Source organism: Pyxicephalus adspersus, chromosome 8, assembly GCF_032062135.1.
Source record: "Pyxicephalus adspersus chromosome 8, UCB_Pads_2.0, whole genome shotgun sequence".
NCBI lineage: Eukaryota > Metazoa > Chordata > Amphibia > Anura > Pyxicephalidae > Pyxicephalus > Pyxicephalus adspersus.
In genome coordinates, this window is record NC_092865.1 from 18,629,690 (window position 1) to 18,652,958 (window position 23,269).

The following is a 23,269-nucleotide window of genomic DNA, read 5'->3' on the forward strand; positions in this document are numbered from 1 at the left end:
AAAAAAAACACACCTGTTGAAAAGTGGCTTCTTCAAGACCAGATCTTCTAAACTCAGCAATGACGGCTCTGAGAAAACACTGCTCCATTACAGAGGAGTTCCTAATGAGAAAGATTTCATAGGTTAAATCCTACAATATGGACATTATTATTACAGAACAAGGTTATTTCTAAAACACGCTTGATCTCACTGCTCTAATAGAAGAGGAAACGCAGAACGTCACAACCCACTGCTATCTGTACGAGTCCCACATGACTATGCTCAGGCCCTGGCAATTTTCTGCTTAGACAACACTTGCTGTATTGGGAAAGTCATGCGTTTCATTTTTAACATGAAGAGTTCTGATAGCAGTACTTGGGCAAGTACAAATTCCTAGTAGCTGCTGCATCCTGTGAACAACTTCCTTTTGCTAGCCAAGAAAAAGTATAGGTCTGCTTTAATACCAATGCAAGCGAAGCAGCTCAAGTATTATCTGACCATTGGAGAAAAAAAAAATATTCAAGAAAGTGATCCTACCCATTAGAAGAGGCATATATGTATAGACATTGCTTTTAAAAACAAAATGTTGTTGTCACAGTTTTCATTACTGACTGGCTATCCAGCCAAAAGAAAAAAATATTTACAGCCAAATTGAAAAAGCATAGATGAAGGAATGTAAAGTGAATTTTATTTGTTTCCCTGCTATGTAGGGATTGATAGGGAGCTGCAACAAAAAACAAGAAGCTTACAATAGCCTCTATTTACAAGTAGCATTTGATGAGATATTTAATTTAAAATAGTAGGTACCTGATAGCAATGACATAAGGGGAGGAGAACATTTCATCCAAGGCCTCGATGACATGTGGCATTTTTACCAGGGATAGTTCACCTTTCTTGCTGGAGAACTCACAGATTTCTGTTGCCCTACGACAGATGTCCAGACAGCGACGTGCATCACCAGACAATGCAGCTACCTGCAGAAATGAAACAAGAAGGAACATATGTGTTTAGTACCACCTACTAACAATATATATTGCTGACCCCATAAACTTTTGATTACACCAAAAATTGTTTAATAGCATTTTTAGAGCACATATATTTATACATATATAGGGTAACTTAAATACATTTAAAGACTTTTCTTTCTAGTTTTAGATATAACAGGGAACATTTTCTTTTTTGCTGGTAGGAATTTCCCCTACTTCCTGTCCTGGTTGCACAACATGCAGAGAGTGGAAATCTTTCCAAATAAGTAAAACCCCCAATCTTAGACAGCCATCTTTAGAACTGTTTATATTTAATCTCTCTCCTATTCCAAGTTTAAAAAAAGTTAGGCTATCTCATCATTTCCTTTGCTTGTTACAGTCAAGAGGACCAATATAAGAGGTCAATCTACCCAGTGGGGATAGTCAGCAATATAAAAACCTGAAGAATAAATGTTATCTATTCCCTAGACCAAAACTTTTAAATACACCATATCCAATTTTACCAAAAGGTGTTTTTATAACAATAGGTGTCTCTAAATCTTTTACAAGCCTTTGTAATGTGCAATCTGTACTTTAAGATTAAAAATTGAAGGCCATGTGGAATCTGATCATCCCATCAATGCATTATTATGGTAAGAATATGAATAACATAAAAGTTCCTGTTAATCACAGTTGCTCCGTTACTGAGGTCTGCACAGCAATGACATATTGAGGAGAAATACCATTTTGAGGTCCGTCCTTTGCTGCATCCTGCCATTTAGGCACAAATATTACTCAATTAACCAAGAGTTTGCAGTTTAGAAACAAACAACTCATCCACTATATAGTCTATGTGCTTACCTTTCTGGCAACAAGCTGAATGGCATCATCATCAAAAGCTTTGATGCGATTCAGACGAGAGGTGATTATCTGTTGCAGCTGTTTATGAGTGTATGGCTGAAATGACATTCTTGTGAGACCCTACAAGATGAGAGAAGCAAATAACAGAACATTAGCAGACTTGCAGAAAATAGGAAGACTTTTTATTTAAAAAAAAAAAAAAAGGTAATTGCCTTGTTCCTTGTTATTGGCAAATGAGGATTTTTTTAGTTTTCCTGAGTTTGGTTTTGCAAAATTAGGGTAAATGTACACCAGTCTTTGCCTAATGCAGAATGACAAGGATATAATAGATGGAACACCTTCTAAAAAGGCCTGTGCCAATGGGCTTGGGGTTGTGTTGATGACATTAGCTTTCAACACTTTTTAAATATTCAGAAATCAGTGAAATGCAGGTGCATTTGACTTGCTTCATGCATGTTTACATTCCTATAGATTTGGTAAAGTAATTGTTTAAGAGAGAGAAAACTTCAGACCCTCAAAGTAGACAAAAATGAAACAGTTCATGAATCTAAAAAAGAATCTAAATCTTACCAGTCTGCTGGCTACTCGATTCATCATTATTCGTTCTGGCAGATCCATGGTGTTTGCAATGGCCAACACAATCAATTTTGCTTGTTTACGAGTAGGCCAGTCAAACAAACTGTACATAACGTTCTGCTTTCTGGTCCAAAGAAGGTCCAGCTGGAATAAAAATAAAAATGATTCTGTTGCAGACCTTTTGATTCTGTTGCAAATTTGTCTGCTTGCACGTGGATCACAAAAACACTTATGGTCTTTTTTTTAACTGTCAGACAACCCTATTTGCATCTAAATTTGTCTATAATATATACTTGATAAATGTCTCTCACTGAACTCTAAGGTGGTTTTATAAGTACAAACTAATCTGTTCTACCACAAAACATTGCACTGGTAGTGTGCCTATTACCAAAGGATAAACCTTGTAATTACAATTTTATATTATTTTTATCTTTTTAATAGAAAAAACAAACCAGAAAGGCCAGGATTGGTCCAAAGGAAATATGCAGGTAGTCTCTATTTTAATGCATAGTGCTTACCTCATCCACCAGCAAGACAGTTGTCTCTCTTTTGGAGGCTGGCGTGCTGAATCTCTTCTCCAGAAGTGCAGCAGCATGGTCTGCAGTTGCTTTTTGGCCAGTCAAGAGCTGAATGCAATCAATATCAATGAAATAAACATCACATACACAGAGGAAGAATACTAGACACATGCAAACTGCAAAAAACTATTGAGTGGATTGAGCCTTTACAGTGCCACAATGCTCTCACCTTCAGAATTTGCACATAAGCCTGATGTGGGTCTGTCAGCTTCATGCCATTAATCTCAATGTACTGGAAAGATGGTAGCTCATCTTCATCTGCAGCTCGCTGCAGGCTCCGGATCACCTCATGCACGGTGGCTGTTTTTCCTGTACCAGGCACACCAGAAATGTACATGCACCTAAAAAATGCACAGAAAAAAAGGTCTTACGTTAAGAATTAACGGAACTTAAACAACCAATGCAAGGCATATGCAATTTTAGCTACATAGCTGATGAAAAAGCTTCTCTAATAACTACAAGGAAAAAAAAAATCTAAAATTAGTAAATAGACTAGGTGAGGTATTTTGCAGATAAAAAAAGCTGCTGCTATCTTATTACTCTATGTATACATTGGTGGCTAATGGGGTGGGGATAGGGGGATAGCCAACAATTTTGACCAAACAAAAATCTGCTTATCTGTAACAGTGCCATTAGGACTACTTAGGCTGAACGTTTTTGGAAATCCTGATTATGAACCTATCACTATTCTTACAACCTTTAAATTATTTGATAATAATAATGTCCCACAACCTCTACTCAACTTACCCACCAGTTCCATCAATAAGTTTACTTTCCACAAAGTTATACACATCCTGGTATTCCTGTTCCCTGCATGGCAGAGATTCAGGTACGGCAGAGACATGGAGCCTGCATAGAGAAGTGGAATATAGTTAGTGATCATTCATCAGGGATTATGTTTACAACAGTTTAAATCAAAATGTTTTGGAAAATGTTAGGCAAAATGTAATGTAACAAAGAAGATTGAAGAAAATTAAAAATGCGCAAATTTGGCACATTAAGTGGTCTTACCTTTCCTTTACACTATTTTTTTTTTTTTTTTTAAACAGTGTGCCTATTTTGATACAAAATATTTCAAATATTTGTGACTCAAAAACCATTAAATTTAATTGAAATTTTATAAAAAAAATTTGGAATAGCTTTAAAAATCTCAAGGCAATATAACTAAATTGCTGCCATATTATTTATTTACAGTAAAGTCTCAGAGCTGTGCCACAAATTTCCTAGATCTGAAAAAGATTGTTGGTGAAGGCAATGCACCGCCCTAGTTCTGATGAAGTTCTACAAGTCTCTTTTGGCATCTTCCCTTATGTCCACCTGGAATATTACTTCCTAGAAAAACCTTACTACCATACCTGATGCGGGCCTCCTCTAAAACATTGGCAGGCTTTTGGATTGGCTGGTTCCGTTCTGGAATTTTGGGAGTTGCAGTGTGGGTTTTGGAGCGCGGCTGTTAGGATAACAAATGAAAACACATAAAATGTTTGGCAAGAATAAAGCAGATCAAACTAAAAAAATATGCAGGCTACCATTTGTTTGTTTGTCTTGCAAGTACTAGTTGCCTGGTTATCATACCGATCTTGCAGCTTTAGTGCTTTCTCAGTCATTGATTTAGATCCAGCATGCAAATTAGGAAATTAGACCTCTAATGCTGATTATGCGCCTCAAAAGACTGTAATCATAGAATTAGCTTGACTAGCAGACAGTTGGTATCTAAAGATTTGGATCAGCAATAGCAAACTTCATTAAAACGATCAAGTGGGCTTCCAGCAGAACTTTTGTATGCAAGTCAGAACAAGTACATTATTTTATTAAATGTCTCAACATATTATTAGGCAACATGGTGTCAGTTACTGTATAAAATCCTCACTGTGAGTTAATCACAAAGCAAAAAAAAAATCTTTATGGAACCTAGACATTCATTAACTTCTGGAGCAAGCTGTGCTTAGATATGCAAAAAGAAACAACTGTAAACAGTTTGTCTTGGTCATTAAAGAAGTACAAGAGGCTGCAGGAAGAGCTCAGTCCTTAGAATCAACCAAACTTCAGCTGTGTTTAGCAAAAGATTTCTTCTACAAGTCATGCCAACAGCCCCCCTCCCCCCTTTCAAGCCTTTGTTCTGCACAGAAATGAGCAGGGAAGCCAGTTCATATCTAGGAGGCATCCATATGTTGGATGTCCCTAACCTGGGGACTACCTGTATCATTTATATTTGCAATGCAGACAACAGAAAGGTCTTATTTAAAAGCATTTACATATACCTGGACATTTGGGAACAAGTTTTAACAGCAAGACTGTATTGGATTTATCTTAAACAGTTAGGTCACCATCTAGTCACATTTTTTGAACTCCTGTGTTCATCAAAGAATAACCAAACATACCTAAAGGGCCTGATTTATTAAAGCTCTTCAAGAACAGAGAAGACAGACTCCCATGGGAGAATCTGGGTACTCTAGCAATCTATTACTTGGCAAATGTTTTCAATCCTGGACCAGATCCATTTCAGGTTTGCTGGATCACTCACGTTATCCCATGGTGTTCTATCTTCTCCACTCTCAGAGAGTTTTATTAAATCAGTTTTTTTAATGTTTGGCAGCATGCCTTTACAATATACAATTTTCCTAAGAAAATAATTTTTGATAACTCATTGAAAGTTTACCTGAAGATCCTACCAGTTAGCTGATAGCCAAAACCACTGGGTCATTAGCAACAGCATTGCCAGCATGAAGTTGGCAATTGGGCTCATAGACAGCCTAATTGACAACTGAAGGAGCCCATAGATGCTGCTGCTGCTGCAATTGCCTGGGAGACGTAATTTTTTTAGCCTGTAGCAGAAAGTTCTAATATTGTAAAGATGGCCGGATAAAAACTTTGCTATTGACAAAAAAAAAAAAATGGGTTTACATGGATTGCATTTTTTTTAAATCATCCCTTAAGGTGCAGAAACAAAACTAAAGTGAAAAATCTTTTCCCCCGCTTTATATCTAGGGGTTAAATAAATGTAAACTGCATGTTCAGTTCAGTGAACAATTTCAGCATGTACTGAGGAAAGATGAATTTTACAGGAGGTGCATCATCCAAGCCTCGCCAATCAATATGGCATCAGAAGCTCAACCCTGGAGAAGAGCTGATAAAGAAAAATCAGAGTAAGATTGAAATTGCTATTGTTCTATGGTGGAGATTTTCCTTTATATTGAAAATTGTCTTATTTGGGAATATTATTCAACATTTTTTAGTTTGCAGGTATTTCTGCTGAATTCTAAGAAATCCTAAGTCTGCCCATGAAGCTCCACCAATATCATTTGGATGAACTGACCCTTCACAGAACACTTGGAACTTACAGTTTTACTTGGTGTTCTTGCTGGAGTCTTCCTTGCAGAAGATGGCGTCTGGGGAGTTATTCTCCTTCTAGTAGTTCTTTTGGATGTCTTTTCCTCTTCTTCACTTTCTTGCTCCCCTTCATCATTTTCACTGCTACTAACCACAGCAGCATCTTTAAGGGGAACAAAATCATCCTCACTTTCATCCCGATCGCTGAGGTCGCTCTCTGACAAAAGTCTGGAAAGAAGCAAAGTCTGTAATAAAAACCTATGTCCAAATTACCCTACATCCCAGCACTGGACCTAAACTATTTCTAAATTCCCAGAAAGAAGAAATTGTCCTGCCTTGTTTTGGAGGAGAAGGAAAGATAGCTAGCATTTGGTAGTGGTGTATACAGGCTACAGGGCAGAACAGTTTGTTGTCCATCCTGAGCAGGTAGGCAATGTACAATATCTACACAACACACATACATAGTAATGAAAGTATGCATTACTTTATCTGTTTGCGCATTCGGTTAACAGAAGCTTGTGCAGATTTCCTTCGGGATCTTGGTGTCTGTGGCTCCCCAGCATTCTGTTCCTGTGATGGTCTGAATAAAAAAATACATTTGGTGTGTCAATACTTATTATTCCTAGCTGTGTAAACTAGCATACCTATTTTCTACAAAATATTAAAATGATGAAGCTATTGTTTAGATCTGCACATCTATTAGTACAGTTAAGACAAACATCACTCCTGTATATAAAAAAAAATATAAAAATACAAAAAAAAGCGTCTCACTTGGCACTATCCAATCCCAGTATTTTTCCCAGAAAAAAATTTAAGCCAGGTAAGAAGAAGCTGTAGGCGGATGGAGGCCCCCCTATCTGACCCAACTCTTCAGTCACCGCCCAAAAACAGCCGGGCGATTACTGAAAAGTGCCGGGTGGTGCGCCCAGGTAAAAGGGGCTGGGGAGAAGTCACTTATTTAGATGCTGCAATTAAGTTAAGTTATGAACAAGTAGGCATTGTAAAGATTTGTACGGCAAATAACGCAAACAGAAAAGAGACGGTGTTCACCAAAACACACAAACCTAAGAGTTGCTAACATCTTTAGGTTACATAGATTAGGTTACAGACTGGGAGTGGTTGAGTAGTTTAACAAAACACATTGGGCAGGGCAGACACCACAAACATGCTATGTGTCGTCAGTACACCGCAGGGTTTAAAAACATAGTGCAGATCAACAGGTATTTTTTTGCATTTGACTGTAAGGGGGTAGAACGCAAGTAAAGGTAAATGTAATTCAGGGATGTACTTCATATTTTTGTTTGACATTTGCTTTAAAGATATATGTATTATATGGCCAAAAATAATGCATGCCAGTACCTCCTAGAACTGCTTGTGATTTTTTTTGGTGTTGAATTTAGCTTTTGTGGCGTTTTAGACTTGGATTCCGCTGACTTTACAGACTTGTCAATAGGTTTTCTTCCATTGCTCTGTTCAATGCTAAAACAAGATGTGAAATCAGAAACTGTCAATGACAATTAAAGCTGTTAAACACAAAGACCAGAAACAAAAGGCAGAAAGCTGCAGATTATGGGTTCACTTACGGGGTTTTATCAGATTCTGGCTTTTCTGGAACAGTACGCCTTAGAGGGGTCAGTCTCAGGTTGAGTTTGGGCATGTCTTTAAGAGGTTGAAGCGGGATGAAGCAGGAGGAGAGGTCTTGTTCACTGAGAGACTTCTTGGGAGGGGAGTCAGGGAGCCCAGAGAAAGCCACCTTACGTTTAGGAGCCGCTGATTCCAGAGGTTTAAACTCATCCTCTAGGACAGTGCCTTTATCAATAGACTTCTGAGATTTAGAAGGACCTAAAAGTCAATAAAAAATCAATGTCAACTAAAATATGGCTCAATAAAGAAAAATGAATGCTACAGTATTTTTAAAAGGCCAAGTTCACCCTAAACTATGCATTGAATTAGTTTGGAATGAATTGGTCAGGAAAACTGCTGGGCATTCTGGTCAGGGGAGCTCAAAATTTACAAAACATCTGCACAGAGAGTGTTTCGCAAACACACTTTTGGGATTCTTTTTATAAAACAGGTAATCTGATGTTACCTCAGACGTTACCCCGTGGAGAAATAAATTACTGCCACTGAAACACAATTCAACACGTTTGAGGGAATGTCAGATTCCCTGCTTTATAATTAGAGCTCTTGGTCTCCTGTACAAGCTTACTTTAAAAAAAACATGCAATGCAACTACAACTTTGAACATGACTTTGGTAAAGGAAGGACCTACTGTTCAGTTCCAGCTTTTTTCTGGCTCCAGGTGTGCTGGTTCCAATAGGAAGTCTCTGTGCCCCTCTCTCCTTGGAATGGGAGCTCTTAGAAGCTGAATGGCGTGACTCTATCTCTGTGCCTTTTTTGTGTGATTTGGTGGCACTGCGGGTGATTTGTCTACTTTCTGCTGTGTCTCCTTCTATGGGGTAAAAGTTTGGCATTGGCAGAGATTTATTAGGTATATTGCTGACAGCAATGCTTTCTTTTGCTCGATAAATGCTGGAGGTTAGAGGATTGAAAGATTTTCCATCCCATGATAGCTTTAGAAACAAGACATTTTCAGACTTCTTTGATTCAGGAAAAGGATCATCAGGGTTCATCTGGGAAATCTAGAAAGTGATACCACAACAAAATTATCATAAAAATATTACTTAAAAAGTAAAGCAGGAAAAAAATAAACACAAATTTAAATATATGAACACATAGACAACCAGCCAGGGCAGAACAGAGTGCTTAATAATCATGAGTTTATCATCGCTTTAATGTTAGTGTTAAGCACATAAATGGTATTGAACTATTAGCTTCTAGTGTTTAACCCTGAGATAGTAATTGAAAAGATTTATTAGCCAATACAGATTTGAGATAACCATACCAGAAGAGACATGTCTATAGGGAAAGATACAATCTGACCATCTTACCACATAAATAGTGAAGGAGTTAGAAATAAGGAAAAGGTAAAACATTGCATACACATCTAATAATAAAAAAAATCTTGATGCCTGTGGAGTTTTCTCCACTTGCTATACTTACAGAAACAGTTCCAATTATGGTCTCTGCATCAATATCATTGTCACATGTACTAGATTCATAGAAAAAGATCTCCTGAGGATGGGGCTCTCTGCCCAGCAACTTCCTCTTCCTATAGGGCACCTCTTCATAGCGTAAAAACCACTGTACTGTGGCATGTTTGCTGGAATTCTTTTCAGTACCTGATGTGAAAATATACAGCAGAATTTAATAAAACATGCTTCCTAGGAAAGAAGAGTATTTGGTCAGGGACTCCTGAACTTTAGTCTTACGCCTACCATATTTACAAAAAACTTTAAATTCTACATAGACAAATATACTCTTATTTATAGGTGTTTAGAATACCCCTACAACTAGTTTGATTATATTTTTTACTATCTTAGTGCAAGCTCAAATCTAGATATAGCCCTCTGCGCTGCTCCAGGCACTTCTTTATATTTGTCTTAACCACTGATGACCAGACCAAGCTCAAAAACTACTACCTACCTAATTTTTACTTTAAAGACATACAAGATAATTTTTTATAGAACACAATTCCAATATTTTGCTTATAAGACAACAAAGATAAAAATGTGAAAAAAGCATTTTATTTAGGATTACATAAATATTTTTTTTAAATGGACTTTTGCATGTGCAGTGCAAGATCAGGCAAAGTTAGGAAGAACCCAGAAGACAGAAGATGGCCGCATAGGATATACCAAGAGCCCCAGAAAGAAGACGGAAGCCAAGACAGTGATGGATTTGCTGGGGGCGGTAAGTACACAGATCAAAGGCTTTGGGTGGCACTCTGGCCTTTGCATGGGTTTCCCCTGGGAGCTCTGGTTTCCTCATTGCAAAAACAACAAAAAAAACTATGCAGACAGGTAAATTGCTTCTGGCCAGGTTGACCTTAGACTGTGGTAATGACATATGACTATTTATTATTTTTAAATAGGATTTATAAAGCGCAAACATACTACACAGCGCTGTACTATGGTCTGAGTCCCGCTGACTATGGTAGGGACATTAGACTGTGTGAGCCCCTTTGAGGGACAGCTAGTGGTGTGACTATAGACGTTGTAAAGCGCTGCATAATATGTCAAAGCTATATAAATACTATTTATTATTATTAATAACAAGAAAAGGTAAGTGAAGTTTTTTAATTAAAATTCTTGCTGACAGCTAAAGTAAGCTTCAATTAAAATACTGTCATTTTGTATACAGTGGTGAAGGGTTAGCAGATCTACTAAATGTAACTGCCGTGTTTTTGTCACTACAAATCCCATAGAAAGTAATTAAAGCTCTATTCAATGACATCACACACAGCAACAAAAAAATGTGACTGCGAATCGCAATTTTTACCTTTTTTTCAAAATCAAATCAGTTTCTACAAAAAACCTTTTCGCTAAACTTGCCAAAATTGTGTGCAAACCAATAACCAGTGAACGAAGCCTTATATTGTGAGATACTTCCCCCACCTCCTAGATTGTAAGCTCTTCAGGGCAGGGTCCTTCCCTCCTCCTGTGTCACTGTCTGTATCTGTCTGTCATTTGCAACTCCTATTTTTATTGTACAGTGCTCAGTAAAATGTTGGCGCTATATAAATGCTGTTTAATAACATGAAAAAGCTTTAAATAACCCCCTCAAACAGTCTAATGTAAGGTAATCTTACCATCATCATAAAGTTCTTTTAACATTGCCACAAATGGCCTCTCTTCATCATCGCCCTCAATCAGAACAAAGTCCCCTGGTACAATACTAACTTCAATTTCATTTGATTTCATAACAATCCCCCTACAATAAAAAAAAAGGAAAAAAAATAAGTGTATTTTATATAATAGAACATTACTACAATCACACCATGCATGTTACAAAAAATATATAATGTAAGGAAAACCCAAAAAACATTTACCCATATTGAAGGTGTAACTGTTTCCTGTCCTTTATCACAGGTCTTCCTTGCCAGCTGTACACACGTCGCCTTCTAACTCTGGTAAAATATTTGGTCATGATTCTGTAAAGAAGAAAATGGAGTTAGAATGCAGTGCTCTCCCCAGCTCCATTTAGCCAGGGCAGCCCCATTCCTTTCCATTCCAAATAGTATTGGATACCCTTCTCTTACTTTGAATGATACTGGTAATACATTTCAGTGAAGGAATATAAGCTGTTCAATCATGCAAGAGAAATAAAATTAAAATAAAACCCTAAATCTTTGCACAGATTTAGATGATTGTAGTGAACAAAGCTTCTCTTTTTTTTAATTAGTCAAGTGAACAATCATTTTATTAGGGAAACATTATATTACTTAGTAAATCAATCCTAGAGTGATGGAGAAGAAAATGAAAGCGTAGTATATACTGATGGGGAAGACCTTTTTGCTTTAACCTGCATGTATATAATTAGGTTTGCCTACTGGTGTATCTAAACTAAACCTTCAATATATTACAGTCCTTAGATGCGGTGGCTGCATTAGTTTTATGTTCTGACTTCTTTTACCACCTGGCGATTCTGTGAATAACACACATCTTCAGACAACGTTTTCATTTCATTACATGCAAAAGTGTCCTAAAGAGTCAGGGAAACATATGAATGACTGCTTTAAATTACTATGTAAATGTCAGCACCTGGAAGAAGCAAGAAACCAGGACAATGCGGGAACGTATGGAAGACAGCTTTAGAGGGATCTGCGGAAGACAAGCTAAGTGAGGTTTTATTGCTTTTAACTTTAATTACGCTTTAAAGCTTAGTCTACACTGTTTCACCAGAGTTTAACCAGAGCGTTTAAAGGCACATTTGAAATTACCATGGATTCTAATAGGCTAGTTTACACCAGGGTGTTTCCTTGAGGTACGATTTTGAGCGTTTTAGAAAACACTCCATTTTAAGAATTAAAAAAAGAGTGAAAACCAATAAAGGTGTTTTTTGCACGTGTATAAACTTTTAAAAACTTAATTGATGTGATTGGAGATGTTTATAGCTGTTTTCACACATATAAGGGTTTTAATACTTTAGCATGAAAGCTTCTATGAGCATTTTAGCAGGACTTTGGATCCTGGAAGCCCCCTTTAATAAGGGGACGCCCAGATTTCCACTGCCCCACACTGGGGAACACCCCTTACTCATTCCCTTAAATTCAAATACTCAAATATATCTATAAATACGACATTAATGTTAAAGTATTTTTAATAAATGTATGTGGTGTTAACATTTTTTTTTACAGGTTAACCCACTATTAAAGGATGATTCTCATGGCTGCACTCGACATGAGTACAGCCATGGGACTCCTGACAGTGTGAGATCCCCAAATACTAGAGGGCAAATGAGGACAAGTTTTCCCAATTACCTCTAGTCCTGACTGGCTGAAAAAAGGTAAACCTTTTCTCAGCTAATCAAGAGAGATGTCCGTATGAGGACACTGCTCCCGAATTCCCAGCAGGGCATTGGCACGTGGGTGCAGAACACTTGTCAAAGCTCCACTGGCTGAAGCATCCTCCTGAAGTGTCCCCCTGTGACATTTCCATTGATTAGAGAGATCCTATGGGAGCAGGCTGTATGTGCACAATGTTCCCGGAATCTCTAGTGGGACTTTGGCAAAGTGTTCTGCACCCATATGTTGCCCTGTCCCCACACAACCTCTTGACTGCTCCCTGGACCCAGCCAAAGCTGTGGCACTTGTTCTACACCCACGTGTGTGCAGAACATTTGCAACAGCTCCACTAGAGCCGCAGGAGCACTGTCGCTACACAAACTCTCTCTCGACTGGCTGAAAAGGTAAACACTAATAATGCTTGAGGGGTCATTAGTGTTTACCTGTTTCAGCCAATCAAGGGCGAGGTCGTATTAGCGGAATCACTAAGTTTTTTGGCACCAGTTCTGCAACCATGTGGGTGCAAAACACTTGCCACAGCTCCCCTAAAGATCCTGGGAGCAGTGTGCATACATACAGGCTGCCCCCATAGGACCTCTCTAATCACTGGAGAGATTGTATGGGGACACTGCTCCAGGCTGCCCTAGCAGAGATTTAGCAATTGTTCTACACCCACATGCCAATGCGCTGCAGTTGACTCTGGAGCAATGACCTCATAGGACCTCTACCTCGATTGGCTGAGAAAAGGGAAACCCTCAAACCTCATCAGGGTTTACCTTTCCTCAGCCAATCAGCACTAGAGGTGAATGGGGAGACTTTCGTAGTGGGATAACCTGTAAAAAGAAAGTTATATGTATGTGATTGGGGTTTACTTGTATTTAATAAAAATTATTTACCAATAAAGTCTTGTCTCAATATTTATAGATATATTTAACCCTATTAGGGAATGAGTAAGGGGGTTTATGTACCTCTGTACTCATTCCCTACCGTTAAAATAAAACTCTTATAAACGCTTATATTAATATTGTGGCAAATTGCATCATAGGTGCTTTAAAAAGCTTGAAAAAATGTAGGTTGGTTGACGTAGGAAGAAGGTCCAGAAAGAAGAGGCGAAGATGGTGGTGCCTGGCACACCAGCCTGCAGATGTATGCCTGGAAGACGCAAGACTGGATGGAATAGACCCCCAGACCAATCCACTGCTCTGTGGGATTGAAGATAGGTGTATTTTTTTGTTTATTTTGGGCATTTTCCAGTTTACTTCCTCTTAAAGGGGCGGTGCTGCACTTTTTTTTTTAAAACACCAACATTTATACCGTATATAGAGGAGCTGTCTACCCTTCTATGTAAAGTAAAAATGTTGCGTTTAGGTACGTTCAAAAGAGTCAGATAAATTGCCTATACAGATAGTCCCTGGGTTACATACAAGATAGGGACTGTAGGTTTGTTCTTAAGTTGAATTTGTATGTAAGTCGGAACAGGTACATTATTTTAATAAATGCAATTAGGACAGATGTTTGTCTCAACATATTATTAGGCAGTGTGGTGTCAGTTACTGTATACAATCCTCACTGAGCTAATCACAAACAAAGCAAAAAAAAAAACTTTATGGAGCCTAGACCTTCATTAACTTCTGGAGCAAGCTGTGCTTTTATATGCAAAAAGAAACGACTGCAGAGTTTGTCTTGGTCATTAAAGAGTTACAAGAGGTGCATAAAGAGCTCACCCCGCTAAGATCACCCAGAACCTCAGCTGTGTATAGCAAAAGATTTCTTCTGCAAGTCATGAAAATCACCCCCTCCAGCTTCTGTCCTGCACAGGAGCAGGGAAGCCCTGTTTGTATCTAGGAGTCCTCCAGATGTCAGATGTCCATAACTCGGGGACTACCTGTAACCCCCATGCACAGGCTTTTGCTCAGCAAGGATTCTTATCCTGACAATGATAATCCTGTGCATTTTTGGTTCCTAGAAGCGGTAATATATTTTTTTACCACAGATCTGAATATAACCTGAGGAAGGCATCGCTACAAACTCTGGGTTTCCCCATATGAGATTTTTTTTATATACCAAATACACTAAAAAAATAAATGCAAAATTTGCAAATGTTCAGCAATAAAACTAGCAGCCGATACAGAACATCTGGCATTGTCCTTGGGATCACTGACCAGTCCAGCTCCTACTATTAATATTAGACAGGATTTATATAGCGCCAACATATTACGCAGCGCTGTACTTTAAATAGGGGGTGTAAATGACAGACAGTGACACAGGAGGAGGAGAGGACCCTAGCCCGAAGAGCTTACAATCTAGGAGGTGGGGGAAGATGTGGAGTGGTGGAAGTATCACACATGCTCCTATAAACATTCTGAGCTCCAGTCCACATGCATGGCATGGCATGGAAGCATGCTGGGATTTGTTATCCTCCGTTCTCCCTGTACATACAATACTGAATCATATCACATCCCCCGTGTCTGTGTCCGCTCACCCGCTCCGCTCTTCCCCAGCGATCTCCTCCCTCCGCTTTCCTCTCAGCCTACTCAATGCAGGATGGATTTCCCGCCACCAATGCAAACGTCACGCTGCAAACCCGGAAGCGGCACCGATTGATGTCGTCACGAGCACCGCGCCGGAAGTTGGCTCCGTAGAATCATGGCGAACCGGACCGTGAAAGACGCTCATAGTGTCCATGGCACAAACCCCCAATACCTGGTGGAGAAAATCATCAGGACCCGAATCTATGAGTCCAAATACTGGAAGGAAGAGTGCTTCGGCCTCACCGGTGAGTGAAGACGGGTTCACCATGTACAGCCATATACAATGGCTGCCCACTCAGGGTTGTCACTGCACAGCTAAGGAGATTTCTATTCATTTCCTGGCCTAAAATACAATAGGAAATAGCAGGAAATCTCCACTGAAATTCAGTGGGATTTGTTCATGTCATGACATAAATATATATGTTCATATCTTATACACCTCCTAGATTGTAAGCTCTTCGGGGCAGGGTCCCCTCCTCCTCCTATGTCACTGTCTGTATCTTTGATTTGCAACCCCTATTTATTGTATAGCGCTGCGTAATATGTTGGCGCTATATAAATCCTGTTTATTATTAATATGTTATTTCTTTGCAGCGGAGCTGGTGGTCGACAAAGCCATGGAGCTGAAATATGTTGGAGGAGTTTATGGAGGGAACATCAAACCCACCCCATTCCTGTGCCTGACACTGAAAATGCTGCAGATTCAGCCGGAGAAAGACATCATTGTGGAGTTTATTAAGAACGAAGACTTCAAGTGAGTCCGGTTACCTGAAACCTATATATTGTATTTCATGGTAAAACAATTACTCATCATGGACTGTTATCTATATATATATATATATATATATATATATATATATATATATATATAATGTGTATGTTCCACCATCACTAAACTTGCTAGACATATGACTGAGACCTATGTGAGTGCACCAGTCATCTTTGTACAGCGCTGTGCTATATGTCAGAGCTATATTTGGATGAAACGCATTGACACATTTCAACCAAACTAGCTAGACATATGAATGAGACTCATGTGAGTGCACCACACCAGACATCTTTGTACAGCGCTGTGCTATATGTCCGAGCTATATTTGTATGTATGTATGTATGTGTGTGTGTATGTCATCACTAGGAAATGCATGGAGACATTTCAACCAAACTTGCTAGACATATGACTGAGGCTCATGTGAGTGCACAGCTGATCTTTGTACAGCACTGCAGTATATGTCAGAGGTATATTTGCATCCATGTATGTGTGTATGTATTAAACAGCACAGTGTGCCTTTTGCTTATATTTTTACATACTCTTTTTTTGGACTATATTAAAAGATTGCAATGAATAAATACCCAGGGAACGCTGGGTAATCAGCTAGTCATATAAAATAATGAATAAGAACTAAACTCAAAAGTCCCCTATAACAACAATAATACACTTGCCTTCAATCCCGCTGGCCAGTCCGATCCATCAGGAGGTCTCTTCCTTTGGGTTCCGGCATTCGTCTTTGGGCCGGCTGGCTAGGCACTGTCATTTTTACCTCTTCTTCCGGCTTCTTCTTACTACGTCACCCGACCCAGGCGTGACATCAGATGACGTGAATGGGAAAAAAATTTGCCGATCTCACAGCGCATGCACAGAAGGGTGACACAGAAAGAAAAATCCGAGAGAAGAAGATTTCGGCGCCCGGTGCACCGGGCCGGGAACTCACAGGACCTGATGTACTACAAACAAACAAAATTTTTACTTTAAATAAAAGGGCAAAATTCTGAGTTAAGGTGCGCTTTAAATGCAACACCCTTTTTAGCACCACCCCGTTCATTCTTGATGGCCACGGTGATCAAGACTGAAGGTCCTACGTCTACATAACCCCCTGCCCACCCCCCCTCCCGCCAGGCCGAGGAGGTATTTCAGGACAAAGCAGGACTGTATCAAAGGAAGTCTAGCACCATCGAGGGATCTGCACAATTAAAGATTTTTAGTTCATTTCCGCTGCATGTGCAAATTTAAATCATGAAATACTGAAACAATGCAAAAAAAAACCCATAGCAACACACCAGTCACTGTGTGATCTGCAGTAATACTGATATCCTATTGCCTGCTGTGGGTGACTGAATTTTGCATTGCCCTATTGAATATGCTTGTATGCTTCATTTTGTGTATTCCTGTCATTCTTCTTGCCAGGTATGTCCGAACACTGGGCGCTCTGTACATGCGCCTTACAGGGACCGCAACCGACTGCTACAAGTATCTTGAGCCTCTCTATAACGATTATCGGAAAGTCAAAGTTCAGAACAGGAATGGAGGTAATTTTTTGAGGATGTTAAACATTTATAGGGTATGGCAAAATGTGCTCAATTGCCACAATGCTGCTTGAAAAAACTCCAGCCTGAACCTGGCTTTAACATTTAAAGTTTTCAAAGTTAATATAGTATTTTAAAAAAATAATTATCTCCCCATTCAGTTCTTTGACATTGCCCCCACCATAATTCTATTTCCCCCTTTCATATTATTTTCAGAAAGAAAAGATATACTATAATTGTAGGGTGGCAGGAATGAGGCTGCCACCTGTAGTTGTACAAAGTACAGATTTCTAGAAAAAGGTAAAGTTAGTAGGAAGCAATTACTGCCATTGAAACACTTGGAAGAATCCCACAGGGAATGTTTGAGGGAATATCAGAGCCCTTAGATTGCATCTTTAAATATCTGAAAGCAGGACAGTCAAGTGATGTGATTTTAGAATTAACATTTGATGATCATCTTGACCTTTTCTATAGTGCAGACATCTGTATAGAATCGTATGAATGTTATCTAAGAAATGAATTGTGATACTTCATAATAACCTATAAATGATGTAACCTTTGTCTCTTTTAGACTTTGAATTGATGCATGTAGATGAATTCATAGATCAGCTTCTCCACAGTGAACGTGTCTGTGATGTCATATTACCTCGGTTACAGGTAAGATTATTAACACGTTGCATTTTTTTTACTTGAACAGGAAGTCTAAAATGCACACATGAATTTAGCTTTGAATTTATTATTATATTATGTTAATTGTAGGCAGTTTAGATTTTTAAGTTTGATTTAGTGTCAGCTGGTTTTTATGGCTGAATACGGAGAGGTCAGTGGGGTGGACCTACAAGAAGCAAATTGTCTGTGCTGCATTCTCTATTAAAGAGGGTACTGATGGTAAAAAGTAAAGAGTGCTTCATCATGGTACATATAAAAGGCCCCAATCAAAATGCGCATGACATATCAATCCCCTTTCATCCCCTAGTTATTGGGTTCTGGACCGGCCTTAAGTTTCGGGGTGCAGTAAAAAAATAAACCATACATGCTGCATGTTTAGTACATTTTAAATCCAGCTGTTCCTTCCATAGGAATGTAATGCAGTTAAAAGGTACCTAAAATGCATTTAATCTGAAGCAAAGCACACCCATGGCATGACTGTTACCCTAGATTTGCTTGAAGTGATGTGATTGGATGCATTCTAGTAAAATTGACTTTAAAATAATGTATTGCGTGCCTTTTATTATAAAATAGTCTGCAAATCACCTCCCTAATTAGATGCCTATTGATTTTTATAAATTACAGAAACGCCATGTGCTTGAAGAGACTGAACAGTTGGACCCTCGTGTCAGCGCTTTGGAAGAAGACATGGATGACGTAGAATCTAGTGAAGAAGAGGAGGACGATGACGATAAGGTATATTTATAATGTAATAGACCGTTTGATATCTGCAATGTTAAAATACAATATAAAGATGTTTTAAAAGGGGGTACTATGAGCTAAAGCAAATAAGGTTTTGTTTTCACGTGGATTTCCTATTACAAGCACAAAAACTACCCACTTACAATGACATGCATTTATGTGCCACAGGGCAGAGATCCCTCTCCAGATCATCACAGGCGAAGTTATCGGGATTTGGACAGACCACGCAGATCACCTTCACCTCGCTACAGGAGGAGCCGCAGCCGCTCACCTAGAAGGTAGGATGAAATTTTGGCAGTAAAGGTGGACTCTCAAAGACTTAACTGATTTCTCAAAGCTATGCCTAAAAGAACAGCAGGCAGAGAGCAAGAACTAGTTACCAGAATTACCTGTGGTATCCCTTTGGCCGACCATTTACTAAGTGCGTATTACCCTGCCTTTTTCTGCATAATGTGTAGAGGCAGCCATCTTGGTAGGGGCAGGGTTCTGCTTCTCCATGTCAGAGCCTCCAGCAAAAAAAACTGTGAGCAGCACAGTAATGACGTCACCAAATCTCATGAGACACGCAGAAACAGTAGTGCCTGGGATCTCACATATAAAGCTATGAGGATGTAGACATAGGAGTGAATGCGTTTATTCATTGTAGACTGCAGCGTTATCTAGCAGTGATTGCTTCTTTCTTGTGTGAGCAATTGCTGCCCCTAGGGACTTCAATGGAAAGTGATTTTCACTGCCTAAATTACTTTATTATAGGTGTTCTTTATTATATGATGTTCTTGACACCTGCAAATTGTCTCCCTGTACTCAGGACAGGAAGTCCTAGGTGACCACACCTCTGTCCCTTTAGATGGACAACAATGGCTGAACTACAACAGAGCTGATTACCTAATCCATTTCCATCCAGAGGTGTGGGACAAATCTGACTCCTCCTATGCAAAGGCAAAAGCATGGATGGATGGAACAGGGAAGGAAGAAAAAAGTGGAGTAGGCCATTATTTTTACTGGCGTTTAGACCTTTGGTGTTGTAGCAAGATGTATCTCAGATAGCCTAGCTTTGCTGCAAGGGCAGCTGGGTGCATTAGTAGACCACATGAGAAGCAAAGAACAGCCAGGTGCATTGGTAGACCAGATTAGGAACAAACAGCCAGGTGCATTGGTAGACCAGATGTGGTTGGAAAGGCAGCCCAGGTGCATTTGTAGCCTATATGTGGTTGGAAAGGCACCCAAGTGCATTTGCAGGCTTAGGGGTTGGTGTAATGGTGGTCTGGGTGTGTTAGGAGGTTTATTTGATATCTGGAAGCCCCCCTTTAATAAGCGGCTCACCAGATGTCTGCCCAGCAACACCCTGACAATGAGTTGAGGAAGTAAAGAGCCGCGATATCATTCCCTTTCCTGTCACTAGTTCAATGTCCTGTTTAAATAAAGGTTTTTATAACATCCAAAAATGTCTGTTTAAAGAAGAACTATACTCAAAAACTAGTCTTTCAATTATTAATCTATTCTTACTTACTTGCACTAAAACGTCAGTCTTCCATGGTGGCACGGGTTGGGTCAGCTTGTATCCATGCAATATATAATGATTTCTGAAGAGTTTAGAAGTGGCCAGCTTGTGACTGGCAAGTTTACATTCTTCCTTTCCTCCACCCACTCCCCCTCACTGCACAGAGCTCACAGGCTCGGCAGCTGCAGACGGAGCAGTCGCACAGTGACAAAAAAAAATCTGCATAATTGGACAGTGCATAAGTAGGAGTGGATTAGAAACGCTCCCACCACGGATGGCATTTCCCAGATTACCTTACCGCCTAGGCGATGGAGAGACCTGGTGGTGTGGCCAGAACTCGTTTTTAATGTTTAAAGGTAAAAGCAAGCTGAAAAAAAAGTATTCAGATGAATTTAACTTGGGCTTATGTTATCCATAAGCCAAAGTTGATTTTCTGAGTGTAGGTACGCTTTAAGCCATTGCAGAAGCCTGTTCAGGTGTTTATAACAGCCAGTGTTTTAGCCTGAAATCGCCTTTCCTAGACGCCAGGCAGCATTTGGAAGCAGTAAATGCTGTTTTTTTTTTGTTTTTGTTTTTTTAACACTGGTCTGAACAGAGCATGATTTTTGTAAAGGGGCAATGTACTAACCTCAGCAACTTTGTTATACAATAAATTGTACTTCTGTTACCTTTTTAATCTTTTTGTTGAATCCCTCACTAAAACGATTTCTTGTTTCAGACGTAGCCGCTCGCCTAAGAGAAGGAGGTGAGTACCTAAAAAAGAATTAATTACTTTATTAACTCTTTTTAACAGTGTTACATCATTAAGGACTTTTTGAGTATGCTGATTATACATTTTTTTATAATTTACATAGTAGGCCTGTAAATGAATGGTAGCCTCCTTATTATTCCTTTATCTCCGAATCAGCATGTGGATAGCGCCCAGCCAGTAGATTTAATAGAAAATGATTGCTGATTACTTATATAGATTATATAATAGATACACTACATATTTATATCATAATAATATCCACTACTATACTTATGTAATAGAGCTACTACCTAGAAACCCTAATTTAAAAATTAACATTAGGTTGGACTTATTGTGATATATAGCATGTTCTACCTTGCAGGTAAAGTTACTAGTGACCTCTGTGTGCCCAGTTCAACACCTTGTAATACTCTTTCACCCAAAATCATAGCTTTTCAATTGTATGATGTGTCTATAGGAGAAATATGTAGGGAATTTACAAAGACATTTTGCTTTGTGCCTACAGTCCATCACCTCCACGCCGGGAAAGACATAGGAGCAAGAGTCCAAGGAGACACCGAAGCCGATCCAGGGAACGACGTCACAGATCTAAATCTAAATCGCCAGGTAACTTTTTCTATAGTGCTACAGAAACTTTTCCCTTAAATCTGCATTTAGGAACTTTTCACTGAGAAAGGGGAGAGAAATAGATCATTGGAGGGAGAAAGCTGCTTTTTATTCCCCATTAAACCCCTTACAGATTACAAAAAAAGAACCACAAATATGTACTGAAAAACACAATCATGCTTATATGATTTGACAACAACTTTAAGGAGCAAATCTGTACCAAAATCAGATCTAATAAAGTAAATGGATATTAACTGTATAATTCATATTTGGTGATTTAATACACTTGCAAGTTTTAAAAAAGAGAGTGGGGGAACTAGAGCAGAAACATTGCATTAAGCTATAGTTCAGGCGTCATTGAATAGGAGTGCAGTGGGAAGGGAGGTGATACAATAAACCATACGGTTTACCGATGTCGGAGTTGATTTCTGATTGGCTGTTGTCTGTTACTTCACTTTGCACACTCTGGTTGGCTGTTTTATTGCATTCATCTATTGTAGTGGTTTAAAAAGAGGAATGGCTGACTAGTTATCTAATTATAGGAGGCTTGGAAATATATATTGCTAATCTACATTTATTTCAACAGGTCATCACAGAAGTCACAGACACAGGAGCCATTCTAAGTCTCCAGAGAGGTAATCACTCTTTACATTAACTGATGTATCTTTCATGATGTTCATTTATTGAAAAGCTGCTGTGTGTAAACTTTTTATTTGATTCAGTAAAACCTTATTCATTTTTTCTAGGTCTAAGAAGAGCCATAAAAAGAGCAGACGTGGCAATGAATGACCAGACATCGTTGTTAAAACTGTTAAGCATTCAGGATATTTTGTACATATATCATACAATTCTTTCATGTGTTATTTGATACACCCTATGACATCCTCCTTTTAGTCCTCAGCTGACTTTGAAATTTTTAATAAAACTAATAAACTACTTGTGTTGTTGGAATATCATTGAGGTAACGGAATATTTATTTATAGAAATGTAATATATTACAGGTTACCACCAGTCGCCAGATGTGGTGGTTTCATTGGATTTTATTTTTTAGACATAGTTGGTTTTTAGGCTACAGAATAATGTTTGTTGATTTTGATAGAAATCCAATATCCTTCCTATGAACTAAAACCTCAAAGTGGGTGAACTACAAAGACCTTCTCTCACAGGTAATGGATTAAAGATGTTTGCAGTCCAAATCACAGGAGGAGCCTAGAGTGACATTTAGGACACTGGACAACTTCTGGATCAACAAATCAAATCCAAGAAATATTCTTGTTTAGATTGTATACAATACCAGACCTATATATTGCAAGATGGAGTAGATGCACGCTTTTGGTTTAGTAATGGTGAACAGGTTGGAGTAAAACCCTTTTATTAATATTAATATTAAACAGGATTTATATAGTGCCAACATATTACGCAGCGCTGTACATTAAATAGGGATTGCAAATGACAGACTAATACAGACAGTGAT

The 23,269-nt window shown here is 38.8% G+C and overlaps 2 protein-coding genes across 2 annotated transcripts in view; one reads left to right on the forward strand and one right to left on the reverse strand.

The window, feature by feature from the left end:
* ORC1 (origin recognition complex subunit 1) overlaps window positions 1-15,282 on the reverse strand; it is a 16,614-nt gene extending 1,332 nt beyond the window's left edge. The window contains exons 1-17 of the mRNA XM_072419644.1: window positions 15,178-15,282; window positions 11,241-11,342; window positions 11,001-11,122; window positions 9,353-9,531; window positions 8,562-8,931; window positions 7,873-8,131; window positions 7,649-7,768; window positions 6,774-6,869; window positions 6,301-6,517; window positions 4,315-4,409; window positions 3,707-3,808; window positions 3,129-3,300; window positions 2,900-3,007; window positions 2,376-2,525; window positions 1,806-1,925; window positions 787-953; window positions 14-101 (exon numbers count right to left, since the gene is read on the reverse strand). Of these exons, the coding sequence (XP_072275745.1) occupies window positions 14-101; window positions 787-953; window positions 1,806-1,925; window positions 2,376-2,525; window positions 2,900-3,007; window positions 3,129-3,300; window positions 3,707-3,808; window positions 4,315-4,409; window positions 6,301-6,517; window positions 6,774-6,869; window positions 7,649-7,768; window positions 7,873-8,131; window positions 8,562-8,931; window positions 9,353-9,531; window positions 11,001-11,122; window positions 11,241-11,338 (2,463 nt within the window). The 5' untranslated portion in view covers window positions 11,339-11,342; window positions 15,178-15,282. The remainder of the gene's footprint in view (window positions 1-13; window positions 102-786; window positions 954-1,805; window positions 1,926-2,375; window positions 2,526-2,899; window positions 3,008-3,128; window positions 3,301-3,706; window positions 3,809-4,314; window positions 4,410-6,300; window positions 6,518-6,773; window positions 6,870-7,648; window positions 7,769-7,872; window positions 8,132-8,561; window positions 8,932-9,352; window positions 9,532-11,000; window positions 11,123-11,240; window positions 11,343-15,177) is intronic.
* A 27-nt stretch (window positions 15,283-15,309) lies between these two features.
* PRPF38A (pre-mRNA processing factor 38A) lies at window positions 15,310-22,731 on the forward strand. Its single transcript, XM_072419646.1, has 10 exons — window positions 15,310-15,471; window positions 15,821-15,980; window positions 17,409-17,530; window positions 18,099-18,184; window positions 18,821-18,931; window positions 19,106-19,215; window positions 21,157-21,183; window positions 21,695-21,795; window positions 22,382-22,430; window positions 22,542-22,731. Exons 1-10 carry the CDS (start codon window positions 15,342-15,344, stop codon window positions 22,582-22,584), a joined length of 939 nt encoding a protein of 312 aa, XP_072275747.1. The 5' UTR covers window positions 15,310-15,341; the 3' UTR covers window positions 22,585-22,731.
* Window positions 22,732-23,269: the final 538 nt, after the last annotated feature.

What these genes read in the sequence shown, in the direction of transcription:
- PRPF38A (XM_072419646.1), top strand. Translation starts at nt 15,342, where the DNA reads ATGGCGAACCGGACCGTGAAAGACGCTCATAGTGTCCATGGCACAAAC. An exon ending in TCATATTACCTCGGTTACAG is followed by an intron (nt 18,185 to 18,820) that starts GTAAGATTATTA and finishes TATAAATTACAG; the next exon opens with AAACGCCATGTGCTTGAAGA. An exon ending in ATCTAAATCTAAATCGCCAG is followed by an intron (nt 21,796 to 22,381) that starts GTAACTTTTTCT and finishes TTATTTCAACAG; the next exon opens with GTCATCACAGAAGTCACAGA.